Here is an 18,271-nt window from a genome sequence, read left to right as displayed (position 1 = left end):
ATAGTACATTAAACCTATTCCCTATCCTAGAGCGCCCCCCAGCGCAATGCGTTGTAATGGTTTGTGTTGTAAAAGTTGCATTGTAAAGGCACTGCGTGGTAAAAGTTGCGTTGTAAAGGTTGTTTACCAACATCATGCCATATTCTGCCTTTCCTTCTTTGGGACAGGTTTTTCCCTGTTTTGAGTGAGTTTTTTTTCCCATGCCAGTTCAACTGGCTTTCTAGCTTTGCATGAAAATCCAGGCCAAAGCCTGTTTGACTAAAAAGCCAGGCCTGGCTCAAGGCGTCACACTCCGTGTGCGCGCTCGTGACCGGTACACTTTACTTCCCAATATTTTAAAAGTCAGATCGCTTTCTGCGTGACAGGACCGCGCAAGCCTGCACTCTGAAAGAGAGAGAGCGGTCCCAATGAGCGCCCTGACACCCTGCGGTGAGAGCCACCGAGGCGCGGCATTGTCGTGGGCATCCGCTTAAAGTAGGCTAGCTCCCCCGATGCAGTGTGAGCAGGTTATCCCACGCTGCAGGGCAGGCATGGGTTTTTAATCTCACCTCCCCGGGCCCCCCACCGAGCAGGCTGTGTCGCTATAGGCTGCAGGCCTCGCGACAGGAGAACGTGCCACCTTTCACCCCTGATGATCCGGAAGGCACAGGGCACTGGTTATCTACATCCCCTGCAGAGCAGCAGGGAAGGTGGTAAAATAGCCACATATTTTGCAATAAGCCGCAGATGGCGAATGAGACCCCATAAAACCACATTATCTGTTCTGGCGCAGGGGCCGCATTGCCTTAATTGAATCAGAGTCTGCTTGAGTGGCAACAAAAGCCAGTGAGTGTCGTAGAACCCCAAAGGGCACCCCAATGCCGAAAGTACTACGAGATTAAATGAACGGTGCTGACGCGCAATACAAACCTACTTTTTATTTTAGTCTTTTTAAAAATAAAGTTTCAAATAGAGGAAAAGACTAAAAAACAAAGGGCAGCATGAACTCGTATACCTCAGTTAAGCCCCGTGCATTAAGGTGTTCAGCAGTTTCTTACATGGGTCGTATTATCACAGTACGTTTCAGGAGGTCGAAAACAAACACAAATGTACCAGTTCCCATCTGTCCCTTGAAAATCATGTACTTCAACCATGTCGCCAACAATTTTCTCGTCATCATCAACTTTACTGTCCATTCTCTGTCAACATACACATCTCTTCTGCTGCTGGTCATGTCTTTGCCCACAATGTAATAATCAGGCCATCTTCAGTTTTGCTAGAACAAGCCACTACTGGACGCACTGCATTGGGGCGAATACGGTCATATTCCCCACTGCTTTTTAACAAACGCATGCGCGCACCTCGTGGGGGAGGTGGGGGGGCCTGCGTGATTCACTTGCGGGAATGATAATTGCTAGTGGCGCTCACTCCCACAAGTGAATCGCCAAACGTGCACGTGTTGCCATTGAAGGCAATGGAACGCACGCACGTCTTTGGCTGAAAAGCCAAAGCGATTGGAAAAGGTCTTTTTGCCAATGCAGCGCATGCGTGCTGCTTGGCGAGACCTAAAAACTGTAAGGCCGTTTGTTTTAATCATTTTCTTCAGGCCCGCCAATGGGACTGGTTGAGGTTTGCATCGCGTCTTGATTACAGAAGGTAGTTACACTGGGGTCACTGGGTCATGGTAGTACCAGGCATGGGGCGGAGGGTTTCACCTTTGGATTATCTTCTGTCTGTTAAACATTGACTCACTCGGGCCAGGGCAAACACACCCCGCAGGTGCTACAATGGCGCTGCACCCACAGGTTTACTGCTTTCCTGCGGTCACTGCTGTGTTAGTCCAAAGGTTGGCACGTGTCTCTAAGCCTCCTGCAGCTCAGTGATAAGGGGCCTTCTAGGAACTGTGGAAACATTCCTGAAAGTTTAACTCCTGAACATTATTACTTCACCCTCAGTGGTTGAATCTACAGGAGCTTTAGGCAGAGTATTCTCTTCATTTACATACGTTGTATGACCTGAAAGCATGTTCACACTGACCTTAATTTCATTCATTTGCATCTGATGTGTAGTTCCCTCATGTTGCCCCCTGAGACTGTCCTTGGCTTGTGGCACTGCTCACCAAACTCTGCAGATCTGTCAGGGCAGGGGGCTTTACTAATGGAGAGCTCTGTTCTTTGCCAGCATTGGTGCAGGCCACCGATGCACCACAGACTCTAGCCTGTCTCTCCAATGACTGAAAGAAGCAGGGGATGTTACGAAACGTCCTACCCGGAGCTGGTGTGATTGTAATGTTTGTTATTCTGCCGGATGTTCCTTCTCTCTGCGATATGACTTCAGCTGATTATTTCCATTTAATAATTTCCAGGCATCTCTGCGCATCTGGCTCCGGCTGGTACAGACCTCGCTCATAAAGACAACCAGTCCGACGGTCACGCCTTCACCTACATTGCTTCTTAAGCGTGGAACAACCCGCCACTATACATCAGAGCCTCCCCCTCCCTTCTTACTACCCGCCACTACACATCCGACCCTCCGCCTCCCTTCTTACGACCCGCCACTACACATCAGACCCTCCCCCTACCAACTTACTACCCGCCACTACACATCCGACTCTCCCCCTCCCTTCTTACTACCCGCCACTTCACATCCGACCCTCCCCCTCCCTTCTTACAACCCGCCACTACACATCAGAGCCTCCTCCTCCTCCCTTCTTACGACCCGCCACTACACATCCGACCCTCCCCCTCCCTTTTTACTACCCAGCACTACACATCCGACCCTACCCCTCCCTTCTTACAACCCGCCACCTCACATCAAAGCCTCCCCCTCCCTTCTTACTACCCGCCACTACACATCCGACCCTACCCCTCCCTTGTTACAACCCACCACTACACATCAGAGCCTCCCCTCCCTTCTTACTACCCGCCACTACGTATCTGACCCTCCCCCTGCCTTCTTACAACCCGTGCACTACACATCTGACCCTCCCCCTCCCTTCTTACTACCCGCCACTTCACATCCGACTCTCCCCCTCCCTTCTTACAATCCGCCACTACACATCAGAGCCTCCTCCTCCTCCTCCCTTCTTACGACCCGCCACTACACATCAGAGCCTCCTCCTCCCTTCTTACGACCCGCCACTACACATCAGAGCCTCCTCCTCCCTTCCTGAATTCCACAAGGAGCTGAAGAGCTGGCGTTGCGAGTAGCCCCACTAGGCCCTGTGTCAGGGTACCCCCCGGGGGATTAGCCCCGCTCTACAAATCAACATTAACGTAACATAAAAGACACTAGGTTCGACCTTGAAGGATATTCAAAAGTAGATAAAAAAATCAAGAATTCTGTTGGAAGTTTGGCGTTCCTAACTGTGGGCCATATTCATCAACAATTCACGCAGCGCAGCAAGCCCCCTTGCTGTGTGAAAGGTAAAGGGCAGGAATGCGCCGTACTTACCAGTATACCTCGCCTTCCTGTCATTCCCTAGCGCTGTTGCACAACGTGCTTCCTACAGCCAATGCAGGCACTTGCGTCATGTTGCAAGAGTGTCGTTGCACGCAGGATTGTTTTTGTGCAGGCATGGAACCCCTTTCTGCTCCAAAACAATCCTCTGAGGCTTTCTCCACTTTCTATGTGTGCTGCAGAATGCTGCACACATCGAAGGAAGAAACAACGAGGAGATATAAAGATTTTCTACTCCTTAAGCCTCCCCTCGGAAGACGTAGCATTTTTACGCATTCCGAGGTCTACCACTAATGGTTAATCAGGAAATGCGCTAAAATCCATGGGTGGATGCCCGCTCCACCCAAGGAACACCCATGGAACACCCATGGAACGCCCATGGAACACCCATGCTCCACCCAAGGAACGCACAAGCTCCACCCAAGGAACCCTCATGCTCCACCCAAGAAACGCCCGTGCTCCACCGATGGAACACCCACGCTCCACCCATGGAACACCCATGGAACACCCATGCTTCACGCATGGAACACCCACGCTCCACCCATGGAACACCCACGCTCCACCCATGGAACACCCAAGCTCCACCCATGGAACGTCTATGCTCCACCCATGAAACACCCACAATCCACCCAAGGAATACCCACGCTCCACCCAAGGAACACCCACGCTCCACCCGAGGAACGCCCACGCTCCACCCATGGAACGTCTATGCTCCACCCATGGAACGCCCATGCTCCACCCATGGAACACCCACGCTCCACCCAAGGAACACCCACACTCCACCCGAGGAACGCCCACGCTCCACCCATGGAACGCCCACGCTCCACCCATGGAACGCCCACGCTCCACCCATGGAACGCCCACGCACCACCCATGGAACGCCCACACTCCACCCATGGAATGTCTATGCTCCACCCATGGAACGCCCACGCACCACCCATGGAACACCCACGCTCCACCCGAGGAACACCTCCCGGGGGCACAGTAACGCAAGGCAGTGCCTTGCATTGCTTCAGATTTACTAAACTTGGCCAAGGTGGCCTTGCGCTGCGCAGTCATTCTGACTTGCTGATTGCGTTGCTGTTGTGACACCATAAGTGATGCATGGCAACGCAGTTCCTTGATAAATCTGTATGGAGGAGGATTCCACTATTCAAATGTAGCAAAGGGCAGATTGTATCTAAAATGTATGAAATCGATTACTATATAGACCTTGAATAGCAACTACTATTAAATATAGGGCCTGATTATGACTCTGACATGCGGAGGTAAGCCCTCGTGATGTCGGAGAACTTTAACCTGCCATCACTTTGGTATAGTATATACAGAGCCGGCATCCCACAGCAGCCCTCTTCCTCTGTCAGCAGCCATCTTCCTGTCAGCAGCCATCTTCCTGTCAGCAGCCCTCTTCCTCTGTCAGCAGCCATGTGTAATCTGTAAGCAGCCATCTCTGTTTGTCAGCAGCTGCTATATGGCCCTGAGGGTCATTTTCGACATTGCGAAGTCAGTATGAGCTTTGCTGCCATGTTGCTGCTTTTGCGCACGTTACTACATGACTTAATTTTGTAAGCCTCTGTTTGAGTCTTTCACATGAGAACTGTCTGCTTACTGCGTTCTTTGCTGTTCCTGGAGTTTAGTCTGAACACGATGTTCAAGGTTGAAAAACATGCCCCTTGTTATTCTGTTCTGGTCAGTCCCTCATACCTAGACAAAACATGCTACACACAGCTGCACTGCCGGAGAGCTTGTGCTTTGATATTACGGAGTTGCATGTGGTTCACACACTCTTGGAGGGAAACCTTTCCTTGGAGAAGAGCTAAGCTGTTTCTATGCTGTAAAGCTGCCATCTAGGCTCTAAGGTATGGGGTCTGCTGACAAAGCCCAGATATCTTCCTTTATATAATAAACTTCAACTTACCAAGGGGAGGGTGGTTAGGCCTTATAGTCCTTATAGTCCCTTTTCCCACTGTCTGAATATGATGACATCCCCCTTGATATTCTACGGTATTGTAAGAATGCTAACTGTGCTCGGTTTATACATTTTGCTGCTGACTGTGGCTCGTATACTGCATTATAGAGCACGATAGTTAAAGTAAACATTTTGAACTATACAGTGACTCTGGCAATCCTAATTGTGGACAAGTACGAGTGAGTGAGTGAGTGAGTGAAAGGGTATGTCCGGCTACCGCGATTTCTGAGCGAGTCAGGAGTGTTGTGTTCTGGGTTGTCTAATCATTTGTAGCTTTGTGGTTTTGAGAAGAACAAATGAGACACTAAACTAGTCGGTTTGGGATTTTGGGTACTAAGGTGATAGGTTGGTACACCCCTATATATCGAGGTCTTGTTTTCCTGCACATAGTTCTGTGTTTGAGCAGAATTCCCGCAACATGGCACCGCCAACGTTTGGTCTGGTTCTTATCTGCGAGACTCCTGAGTAGTGCTTGTGCTAGTCCACAATCCCCTCTCTTCTGTTTCCTGAGACAGCTGTGACAGTGTAGCCTCCTATATTGTGATATTTTATATTGGTTTTTCAAGCTTGAATTTTGAAAGGTCTTTCTCTTTCTATTAACCCTTCGTTGCGCTGGTTGTTCTTATATACTATTGATTATGGCGGTTGCCATAACTGCTCCTAACTGCGCCCGCTCTGGGTTTATTTACAAAAATGCGGGGTAGCTGATGCAGGGGTTGCACTTATCTTTGTAATGGAGGCAGATCCAGCCTTCCGCTTTGGGATATTTTATTCTTGGGTCACCTTTCCGGCAGTCAATGGAACAGACTATTTGTTTCAAGAGTATACTGCCACCGCGCTTCCACAGGAATATTAACCATATAGTACTCTTGAGGTTCCGCTCACAGCTTGCAACACCAAATATGGTTTAATGGCGCCCTTCCACACCCAATAACTCTGGTCCGTTTAAGCCCTTTATCGATAGAAGAGGCCAAATGGCCATTTTTGGCTGGGTATACCCCACACCCATGCTATCTAACAACTGCTAAGATTGCTAAACTACATATATTACATACTTCCTTAACACATACTAATAGGGCAGTTATTCCGTTTATGTAGCACAACTTCCAGGTGGGACCACCTGGGGCTGCTGCGCAACCACCTGCACCTATTGGTGTGACGGTCAGTCCTTTGATGGTCAATTCCATAATGGGCAAGTGTCTCCAAAATTAGGATGAACTTCCGTATTGGCTTGCCGAGAAATTTGGGCAACTCAAAGCTGTTTTTCCAAATACCACACCTGTGGAAAAGCACAGGATTTTTACAATAAGACTACCGAAAAATGTGATGAGGCAAATAAGGGGAAACGGTGTAGGGTATGGGAAAAGAGACACAATTAAACTTCAGGCCTAGTGGGTTAGAGTGAATGTGAAAACAGTTATGCAGCACACAAAATGATATTTACTGGCCGAGAGCACATTATCAAGATCATTTCTTATGTGTGTGGGAGGACAGCCTATTCCACTCTGCATGCAGCCGCTGCACAAATACAAGCCCAACTCATTGACTCCTTACTTGTCAAAAAGACTCTTTTCTAAGTCGCTCAGGTAGGAATGTTTTCGATATCTGGCGACCATGGCTTTTAACTCATCGCATGGCACACGTGAAGGCCTGAGGCAGTAGAAGACCTCGCCGTGGCAGTGGTGAGTGTATTCACATAACTCCTCTGTCGAGTTCATTTTTAATCCACATTCGGCTTGGACCTCTTTCGTCCCGTTGACAAACTTGCCAATCCAGTAAAGCTTCTCGTAGCCTTTGTTTCGGGCTCTCCAGAGGGCAGAGACCGCCTCGCTGGAGTGCATCAGCAGGATGGAGACCCGCACTTTGCCTTCCCAAAAGAGCGTGAAGTGGATATGGTAGGTGCCGTTGTTCAAGTCCTCAATCGCCCCCGAAGCTCCTGCTTTGAGCTCCGGAGAGTAAATCCGGGCTCTTAAATAGTCGCCCCCATGTTCCTTTTGGTTGCCGGAGAAGTCGTAGACCTGGACCTGGACTGTCAGGTTGTCACCAACGCAGTATGAGTTTTGGGGGTTCAGTATCGTGGCCCGGCTGTGGCTGGCACTGGTGGTCTGGTTCTTCCCAATGAAAAGGGCCTTGGGCATGCCGGCATCGACTCTGCTGAAGATTTCAATGGTTTTCAAGTCTGTCTCAGTCGGGCGGGCTTCGGTCTCCACCTTCTCCTCTGGGGCATCCTTGCAGCTTTCGTAAAAATACCTAAAACTGGGAATCTGAAGAGAAAAAAGGAGGATATTATGGTCACATGTCAAGGCTCGTCCTGAAACATTCGATGGATTCATACTCCAAGACAAATGGTTATTTGGACGAAATTCGACCTCCTCCCCTCAACGGAGCCACGTTGAGGGGAGGAGGTCGAATTTCGTCCAAATAACCATCGCCCAATTGTGCCTGATGGAACCCTCCAAAAACGTAAAAGGCTCATGAGGCACTCTACCCTTGTACATTGAGTCTTCACTACTCGCCTAATTGGCTAAGAAAGACTACGTTAATGATTCTGTGACTAGGTACTTTACACCTTTAGTTCACTTTCTTCTATTTTTTGTATAATACACTTTGATCCATAAATACATGTGAGTAAGGTGGGTCTATATGCAAATTCCCGTCCTGAAGAAGGAGGCTTTGAACTCCGAAACATGTTCATGGAGACGCACAAACGAGGTTGGTGTACTTAACTATACACTTACAAACCTCTCTCTGCACCCTTTTAACAATATCAGCCGGGGGGGTTAATAAAGATTTTTATTTTCCCACCCCACGAGCCAGGTATTTTTAAACTCTCACCCACTTTAGACTCACCACTCACATACGTCCTTTATCCCACACACATTTACACATATTCCAATAGAAAGTGCTCCCACGTAGTCGTCGGTCGCAGCACGCCGCATCCCGTAGAGGAGTGCGAAGACCCCGATGATGAAGTATGACACCAAGGGGCCTGTTGGTGTGTGAGGGGTATTTAAACAATACTGAGTGTTCCCCATCACAATAGGGACCACCTCAAACTGCCCTAGTGGATTCCACTTTGTTTTTGTACTATACTCGGGGAGACTGAATCCACTTTTTTCTCTCCCTCCCTCCTTTGTTAGAAATAATGATCCAGTAGGGGGTCATCCCGGGGGGGGGGGCAAAGCTGGGAACACACAAGGGGGTCCAACTGAGACCCAAACAGGGGGCTTGAAGCAGTCACAAACCTAGAAAACAGACCGAAGATGGGCTGCACCTGACAGAGTTTGAAAACAATAATAAGGCAGATTAAAAAGTGCCCAATGAAACATGAGGAAAGGAACACACCTGTGCGAATAAAGGACTCGCTTGGAGCATGTAGTAAATCAGAAAAATGAGCGTAGTAATGATCACTCCCACCACGACTATCTTCTTCATCGTGGCTCACAGAAGCAGTGTGTGATCCTCGGCTGATCTCGTACAGATGCTCCTTGCTGCAGGGATAAAACACAACACATCAATGACACTGGCATTTTAACTTTGTCTTAAACCATTTCTTTAAATTTGTTTGAACAAGGGCAGTAATTTCCTGACCCCCAGACTAAGCAGCTACGACTGTCTATCAGATGACACAACAGCCACTGTGGAAGGAAGAGGACCCCTTTCCCTGGTGACTTTATTCCATATTCATGGAAGTTGCCTAAGCCTTTCAGCATAATCTTTCAGCTGTGAATGTTCACCTCTGTGTCCTTGCTGAAGTGTATCCTCTTCGCACGGTAGGTCTTTATTTACTTCGTATTATAGGTCTTGTTGAGATTGATAAATATCATAGCAATGTACACCCTGATGTATGCACGCATAGCAGCTGCAGCACCAATAAATGCAATATCGATTTATGATGTAATCTATGCACGCCCATGATGTCAATGCCAGTAAATGCAATGCCAGTGTACGCTCTAACCTATGCACGCACAGTGATGTCAATGCCAGTAAATCCAACATCGATGCACACTGTAACTTATGCAAGCATAATGACATCCATATCAGTAAATGTAATGTTGATGTATGATGTAACAAGTGTACGTATAATATATACGGTAAATGTGATATCCATGACCGCCACGTTACGTGTGCTCAAACTCACGCATTCGTATCACTGCTGCCAGATTTATCCGAGATGACCTCTACTGACCTGGTCAGAATCGGTCGCTCCTCCCACTCCTTGGTTTGCCCGGAAGCGTCACTGGTGTGCTTGGTATCGTACCATCCTGGATATTGAATTTATATCTGCCCCCTTAACTGTTGATTATATTTAATTTGCCCTCTGAACTGTACTTGGTTTGCCCGGAAGCGTCACTGGTGTGCCTGGTATCATACCCTACTGGATATTGAATTTGTATTTGCCCTTATAACTGTTGATTAGATTTAATTTGCCCTCTGAACTGTATTTCTGCCAAGTGACCTCCTGATTGTGCCCCGATCCCGTCTGCCTTGTTGTTGTTGCTGCCATTTTGTTGTGCCTCTCAGCCCGTCTGCCGCTGCTCCCCCGCGGCCCCACCCCCGTTCCCTCCAGCATCCAGTCCGATACCCTTCCCACTCGCCACCCCGCTCCCGCCTCCCAGCTGCTCCTCCCTCGCTCAGCCCCCCTCAACTCTCCAATTATGACAGAGACACATACGCGCAGCGGACGCGCCCTATGCGTGCCGAAGGCGTGCCAAAGCTAAGCCCGTCTACGCCCGTCCGCGCCTGGACCTCGCCCAGCGCCAGGCCCCCTGGACCCCGCAAAGGCCAACCCTACCGCCTAACATACGACGCCGCAACCCTCACTGCACTCAACACTGACTACCTCCAGGACTGCCACCGAGCCGCCCCAGGACGCACCCATGGTCCTTTCACCTGCCAATCCTGCAAGTTCTGCAGCATTAGGACCTTCACTACATCCGCACAAGCCATGCCATGCACCAACAACAACTACCTGAAGTGCATCCTGCTCAACACCCGCTCCGTCCACAGACCGCATCAACAAAACAGGAGGAGGCATCGCCATCATTCACAAGAACACCATACACATCACGACCAGCTCCGACGACACCCTCATAACCACCGAAAACCTCCACTTCCAGATACACACCGACCCCAAGACCACACTCAGAGGCACCCTTATTTACAGACCCCCAGGACGCCGCACACAATTCAGCGAAGACATCGCTGACTTTGTCAGCCCACACGCCCTCCCCTCTGATGACTAGATCCTCCTAGGGGACCTCAACTTCCACCTAGAGAATAACAACGACAACAACACCACCACCCTGCTGGACAACCTCTCCAATCTCGGACTCAAACAACTGGTGACACCCCTACCCACTACGCCGGACACACTCTCGACCCAATCTTCTCCTCCAGCAAGTACATCTCCTTCAATCACGCCACCGGACTCCACTGGAAAGACCACAGCTGCGTCCACTTCACCTTCAGAAAGACCACGACCCACCACCACCCGCAACAAGTTCCCTGCAGAATCTGGAACAAAATCACCACCGACCAACTCACCACATCTCTGAACCAAACCCCCCCCGCCAGACCAACGGACCCAAATCAAGCAGCCATCAATCTCGCACAATGGATCACCCACTGCGCTAATGAACTAGCACCCCTGAAAAACCCTCCCAAGATGCCAGGAAGCAAAAAAGCCTCTTGGTTCAACGACGACCTCAAGATCTCCAAAAAGAACTGCCACACCATCGAGAAAGCCTGGCGAAGAAACCCAACCACAGACAACATGACCGCCCTCAAGCACGCCACCCGCAAACACCACCAGCTGATCCGCACGACCAAGAAATCAGCATTCAAGGATCGACTAGACTACAATGCCCACAACAGCAAAGAACTCTTCAGCATTGTGAAAGAGCTCACCAATCCCAGCGCCGGCAACAACGACATCACTCCCTCTCAAGACCTTTGCGACTCTCTAGCCTCATTCTTTCACAGCAAGATCGCTGACATACATAACAGCTTCGGAGACCTGTCTGCTCCCCAACCACAGAACTTAAGCCCCCCACAGCCACCCTTCGCGCCTGGACCCCGATCAACACCGAAGACACCATCCGCATAATGAACTCCATCCACTCCGGATCGCCAACCGACCCATGCCCCCATCACATCTTCAACAAGGCAGACTCCATCATCGCACCCCAACTCCTGGACATCATCAACTGCTCCTTCAACACCGCTACCTTCCCGGAAAATTGGAAACATGCCGAACTCAGCGCCCTCCTGAAGAAACCTACAGCAGACCCCACCGAACTTAAGAACTACCGCCCCATCTCGCTCCTCCCATTCCCCGCCAAAGTCATAGAGAAGACCGTCAACAGTCAGCTCGCCGCCTTCCTTGAGTCTAACAATTCCCTCGTACCCTCACAATCTGGTTTCAGAGCCAACCACAGCACCGAGACCGCCCTCATTGCAGCCACAGACGACATCCGAGCACTGCTCGACAACGGAGAAACAGTGGCTCTCATCCTCCTGGACCTCTCCGCAGCATTCGACACGGTCTGCCACCACACCCTTGTACAACGCCTCAGGAACGCCGGGATAGAAGATAAGGCTTTGGATTGGATCATCTCGTTCCTCGCCGGAAGAACGCAGAGAGTCCGCCTCCCCCCTTTCAGATCCGAAACCACCGAAGTCATATGCGGCATACCACAAGGATCATCGCTCAGCCCCACCCTTTTCAACATCTACATGAGTCCCCTCACATCCATCGCTCGCCAACACACCCTCAACATCATCTCCTATGCAGTCCACACCCAGCTGATCCTCTCCCTCACCAACGACCCAGCCACCGCCAGAACCAACCTACACAAAGAAATGAAAGACGTAGCCGAGTGGATGAAGAACAGCCGTTTAAAACTAAACTCAGACAAAAAGGAAGTCCTCATCCTAGGATCACCTCCCTCTGCCTGGGACGACTCATCGTGGCCCCCGGCTCTAGGCAGCGCTCCCAAACCAACGGACCATGCTCGCAACTTGGGATTCATCCTAGACTCCTCCCTCTCGATGACCAGACAAGTCAACACCGTCTCATCATCATGTTTTAACATCCTACGCATGCTCCGAAAGATCTTCCGATGGATCCCCACCGAAACAAGGAAGACGGTCACCCAAGCACTGGTCACCAGCCGACTGGACTACGGAAACACCCTCTACGCCTGGAACCACAGCCAAATTACCGAAAAGACTTCAATGCATTCAGAACGCCTCTGCTAGACTCATCCTAGACATACCTCGCCACAACCACATATCCGGTCACCTGAGAGATCTGCACTGGCTCCCCGTCAACAAGAGAATCACGTTCCACCTCCTCACCCACGCACACTAAGCCCTCCACGACCTAGGACCCAGATACCTCAACTTTCGCCTGACCTTTTACACCCCCACCCGCCAACTACGATCGCCAAACCAAGCACTCGCCGCGATTCCACGCATCCGGGGAGCCACCATGGGAGGAAGATCCTTCTCCTACTTGGCGGCCAAGACCAGGAACTCCCTCCCCATCCACCTCCGCCTTACACAGAACCACCTCTCCTTCAGAAAGCAACTCAAGACCTGGCTGTTCGATCAGTAGCGAACCCCTCTTCCCTAAGCGCCTTGAGACCCTCTGGGTGAGTAGCGCGCTTAACAAATTTCTGACTTGACTTGACTACACCAACCGCAAGTCAAAGATACATGGTCAGACAGGCTCTACGACCCAAACCAAAGCACAACAAAAAGACAGGTCACAGGTGGGGTTACACTTAGCCCAAAGACTAACGTGCACCCAGGGAACTCCTGATTGATCTCACAGAAACAATAAACGGGACCGAGGAGACTGGCCAGTGGCGGCTCCTTCATTGGGGCATCACCCCACTGCTTTCGCGCAGTGCGGGAGGGCGGAAACATAAAATGGTATCACTACCATTTTATGTTTCTGCTTCTCGCACTGCGAGAAAGCAGGAGTTCCAGGACTGCCTGGTTGGGGGCGGGCGGGTAGGTGGTCCTGCTTGAGGGCAGGGGGGTAGTGGCTTCTCCCCTGTTGTGGGTATTGACTGCTTTGTTCGGCCCCTGTTTGGTCGGCCCCAGGGCCGAACAATGCAGTCACGCGCACTCCCCCTTGTTCTCTGTGTAGCCTGCTGCATGCAGCCGACATAGAGAAAATGGCCCGGCTGGGGTGCTCTCCGCTGCACCTCACCAATCACAACGCTGCCATTGTAGTGTTGTGATTGGCTTAGGGGAGCAGGAGGAGGGAGGCTGCCTAAAACATGCCAGGAGCTGAGGTGGCGTGTGATGGGATCGCGGAACTGGTGGAAGGAGGTTGTCAGAGAGCGTACCTGAATTCCTTTGAATCCGTGGGAGCAGATGACCAGAAGGTTCTTGCTAGGTGAGAATTTCCCAACTCCCCTACACCCCTGTACCCAGAGAACTCTGAGCCCAGGAATGAAAGGGAAAGGGGAAGTGGATAACAAACAGAGAGACTGCCACACATATAATCTTATTTACTCTTCGTTCAGGAAGATCATCTCCTGTAAAAGTAAGTAAAACATTACTACAGTTCCCCACTACTTTCTGGCACTATCTCCTAACTCTCCCTTTATAATCTACTTGCAAGTACCTGAATGTGTGCGGACTTAGCCCCTCTCTATAAATGAGTCTGGAATGTGGAAGTCCAGATAAGTAGGAGTAAATCCAGTTTTGAGTGGAGTTCAGACAGTTCTTGGAGTATCAACCACTGCTACAAAATTCACGGTGGTATACTACTGTATAATTAATATGCATATCAAAATATACACTACTATACTTGAAGTCATCTAGGCTCAGGAAGGATGAAGAACAATTGCTGCTTGATCATGCTCCACAAATGAGTCTCTAGCTCTCGAAAGTTATAGTAACTCTCAAATGCAGTTGATAGTCTGCCATAGGCTGTTAGCCAAATCACATACACTGTAGTTCATTTGACTTAGACGAATTACGAATTCTAATGCAGGTTCAGAGTGCCTTGGAGAACACTCGCACTGAAGATTCACAGGAGAATACTGGATACTGAACTGGAACAGCGTAGAACAGAACTCTTACCTCCTTCTAGCAGACTATGACACAAAGGAAGTATAGTCCTACCAGGTCCGTGAGGCAAGATAACTGCGCAGCTGCAGAAGAGAAATATCAGGAACAGGATAGGTAACGCGCTAACAGACTAACTAAGGTCTTTAACGCTAGGTAATGCTGAGGGACAAAGACTTTCTCAAACATAAATTGAACGGACTGGATTAACTCGAAAAGACGCGCTAAAACGGAAGCGTCTTATCCTCAGGAATATGACCGTTGAAGTGCGCTGAGAAAAAGGCTCGAGCGCACAAAATGGCCGCAACAGAAAGACTAGAGCGTTAAAGCAACTAGTCAGTGGCACAATCAGGAAATGTATCTTTGCATCTAGATTGAGCTACTCGTTGCCTCCAATGACAGACAGAAAGCGTGTGATTGGAACCTGTCTTGATCTTATAACGAAATCTTGGTGCAGAACTTTCCACCACCCGCTGGGACCTGACAGAGGTATGTTTTTGTATTTTAGAACCCCATCCCCTACGCACACCCCTGCGCAAACCCACCCGCCCATGTTGCCGGCCGCGACTGAGATTTGTGTGATGTTGGATTGGGGTTGCTCCTGGTTAGACATTGCCTCTCTGCCTGCAGTCAGAGAAGGGGTATTAACGGAGCGGAGCTGCCCAGGCCGACAAAAGGAGGTCCATGGGTTAGTAAGAGGCAGTTGTGTTAAAAGAACAAAGTACAGAAAGAGTGAAAATCATTTCTGCAAAATCGTGTGATTTTGGTATTTTATGCTGTAGAGGTGATCACAGCACTAACAGCTGTAAAAGGCCGCTGATGAGAAATTGTAATATTCCCACAGGTTTAGGAAATTTTCTAATAGTAGCGCCATCTATTTTTCACCTAGGGTATACTTTTCCACTTTTTCTACGTAACTCTATTGACCCACTAGCTGCTGTTATGTCCTCTACCTCTCCTATCTCTCTCTGTCGCTCCCTTTCCACCTATCTAGCTTCCGTTAAAAAAATAAAATAAATATGATGTAGATCTCTCCATTCCAGTCCATCGTCCGGCAATTTGTTTCCATAGGAGTATGTTCGCGTGTGATCTAGTGACGCAGCTACTATCACCCCCTCTCTCTAAAGCTGTTGCGAAAATAAGTTTGCCCCACATGTCTTTGATGTTCAAAGTGTTACCCATCTACTAGATGTTTCTGACTCATTTATGGGCGTTGTTTAGTCGTTCATTTCGAAGCTACGCGTAAAAAAATATGGGCCTTATTATCAAGGAATGGCGATAACATTATCGCCGCTAAAGCGGCAGGAAACTGCCGCTAAAGCGGCGATAATGGGCTTGATAATACGCCCTTGTGAATTCCCATAGAAGACCAGGTTCTGGTGTGAAGGACATCAGACCTGGGCTTCTATGGGAATTCTCCAGGGCATATTATCAAGCCCTTTATCGCCGCTTTATGCTAGTTTCCTGCCGCTAAAGCGGCGATAATATGGACTAAAGCTGCGCTTCAATTGAAGTAAAACGTATACATTAGTATTTCATATTCCATCCAAGCATCGGACCAAATAACCCACCACATTCAGCCACATACAGTCAGTTGAGCTCGGGAAGTTTGAGTTTCTGCTGTGTGCTCTTTTTCTATCTTGGACTGGTTGTGCGTGAGAGAACATCGCACTGCTGCTGTCCACGGCACATGTGTTGCTCCGCTCAAAGCTCGCATCACATCTCCCTGTTCTCCATTTTGTAGCTCCGCTCACATGTTTCCTCTGCTTTGAGGGAAGCTTGTGCTGCAGCAGCTTTCTGTTCTGTGTCTTCTGTGTCTCGTTGCTGCTACCGGGGTCTACCTGTTCTGTATGTGAAGGAAGCTTGTGCTGCAGCAGCCTTGTGTTCTGTGTCATCTGTGTCTCTGTGCTGCTGCCGGGGTCTACCTGTTCTGTATGTGAAGGAAGCTTGTGATGCAGCAGCCTTGTGTTCTGTGTCATCTGTGTCTCGGTGCTGCTACCAGGGTCTACCTGTTCTGTATGTGAAGGAAGCTTGTGCTGCAGCAGCCTTGTCTTCTGTGTCATCTGTGCCTCAGTGCTGCTACCCGGGTCTACCTGTTCTGTATGTGAAGGAAGCTTGTACTCCAGCAGCTTTGTGTTCTGTGTCATCCGTCTCTCGGTGCTGCTACCGGGGTCTACCTGTTCTGTATGTGAAGGAAGCTTGTGCTGCAGCAGCCTTGTGTTCTGTGTCATCTGTGTCTCGGTGCTGCTACCGGGGTCTACCTGTTCTGTATGTGAAGGAAGCTTGTGCTGCAGCAGCCTTGTGTTCTGTGTCATCCGTCTCTCGGTGCTGCTACCGGGGTCTACCTGTTCTGTATGTGAAGGAAGCTTGTGCTGCAGCAGCCTTGTGTTCTGTGTCATCCGTCTCTTGGTGCTGCTACCGGGGGTCTACCTGTTCTGTATGTGAAGGAAGCTTGTGCTGCAGCAGCCTTGTGTTCTGTGTCATCTGTGTCTCGGTGCTGCTACCGGGGTCTACCTGTTCTGTATGTGAAGGAAACTTGTGCTGCAGCAGCCTTGTGTTCAGTGTCATCTGTGTCTCAGTGCTGCTACCGGGGTCTACCTGTTCTGTATGTGAAGGAAGCTTGTGCTGCAGCAGCCTTTTGTTCTGTGTCATCTGTGCCTCAGTGCTGCTACCGGGGTCTACTTGTTCTGTATGTGAAGGAAGCTTGTGCTGCAGCATCCTTGTGTTCTGTGTCATCTGTGTCTCGGTGCTGCTACCGGGGTCTAGCTGTTCTGTATGTGAAGGAAGCTTGTGCTGCAGCAGCCTTGTGTTCTGTGTCATGTGTGTCTCGGTGCTGCTGCCGGGGTCTACCTGTTCTGTATGTGAAGGAAGCTTGTGCTGCAGCAGCCTTGTGTTCTGTGTCATCTGTGTCTCCGTGCTGCTACCGGGGTCTACCTGTTCTGTATGTGAAGGAAGCTTGTGCTCCAGCAGCCTTGTGTTCTGTGTCATCTGTGTCTCGGTGCTGCTACCGGGGTCTACCTGTTCTGTATGTGAGGGAAGCTTGTGCTGCAGCAGCCTTGTGTTCTGTGTCATCTGTGTCTCAGTGCTGCTACCGGGGTCTACCTGTTCTGTATGTGAGGGAAGCTTGTGCTGTAGCAGCCGTGTGTTCTGTGTCCTCTGTGCCTCAGTGCTGCTACCGGGGTCGACCTGTTCTGTATGTGAAGGAAGCTTGTGCTGCAGCAGCCTTGTGTTCTTTGTCATCCGTTTCTCGGTGCTGCTACCGGGGTCTACCTGCTCTTTATGTGAAGGAAGCTTGTGCTGCAGCAGGTTTGTGTTCTGTGTCATCCGTGTCTCGGTGCTGCTACCGGGGTCTACCTGTTCTGTATGTGAAGGAAGCTTATGCTCCAGCAGCCTTGTGTTCTGTGTCATCCGTCTCTCGGTGCTGCTACCGGGGTCTACCTGTTCTGTATGTGAAGGAAGCTTGTGCTGCAGCAGCTTTGTGTTCTGTGTCATCCGTCTCTCAGTGCTGCTACCGGGGTCTACCTGTTCTGTATGTGATGGAAGCTTGTGCTGCAGCAGCTTTGTGTTCTGTGTCATCTGTGCCTCGGTGCTGCTACCGGGGTCTACCTGCTCTGTATGTGAAGGAAGCTTGTGCTGCAGCAGGTTTGTGTTCTGTGTCATCCGTGTCTCGGTGCTGCTACTGGGGTCTACCTGTTCTGTATGTGAAGGAAGCTTATGCTCCAGCAGCCTTGTGTTCTGTGTCATCCGTCTCTCGGTGCTGCTACCGGGGTCTAC

At 50.0% G+C, this 18,271-nt stretch overlaps 1 protein-coding gene across 1 annotated transcript in view; it reads right to left on the bottom strand.

The window, feature by feature from the left end:
* LOC144773672 (NXPE family member 1-like) overlaps positions 1-18,271 on the bottom strand; it is a 129,989-nt gene that overhangs the window by 44,132 nt on the left and 67,586 nt on the right. Inside the window, exons 3-4 of the mRNA XM_078658826.1 lie at positions 8,753-8,898; positions 6,962-7,671 (exon numbers count right to left, since the gene is read on the bottom strand). Coding sequence (XP_078514952.1) covers positions 6,962-7,671; positions 8,753-8,842 — 800 coding nt within the window. The 5' untranslated portion in view covers positions 8,843-8,898. The remainder of the gene's footprint in view (positions 1-6,961; positions 7,672-8,752; positions 8,899-18,271) is intronic.

The sequence above is a fragment of the Lissotriton helveticus genome, chromosome 8 (assembly GCF_964261635.1).
Source record: "Lissotriton helveticus chromosome 8, aLisHel1.1, whole genome shotgun sequence".
NCBI lineage: Eukaryota > Metazoa > Chordata > Amphibia > Caudata > Salamandridae > Lissotriton > Lissotriton helveticus.
This window is presented reverse-complemented; position numbering and strand designations above follow the sequence as displayed.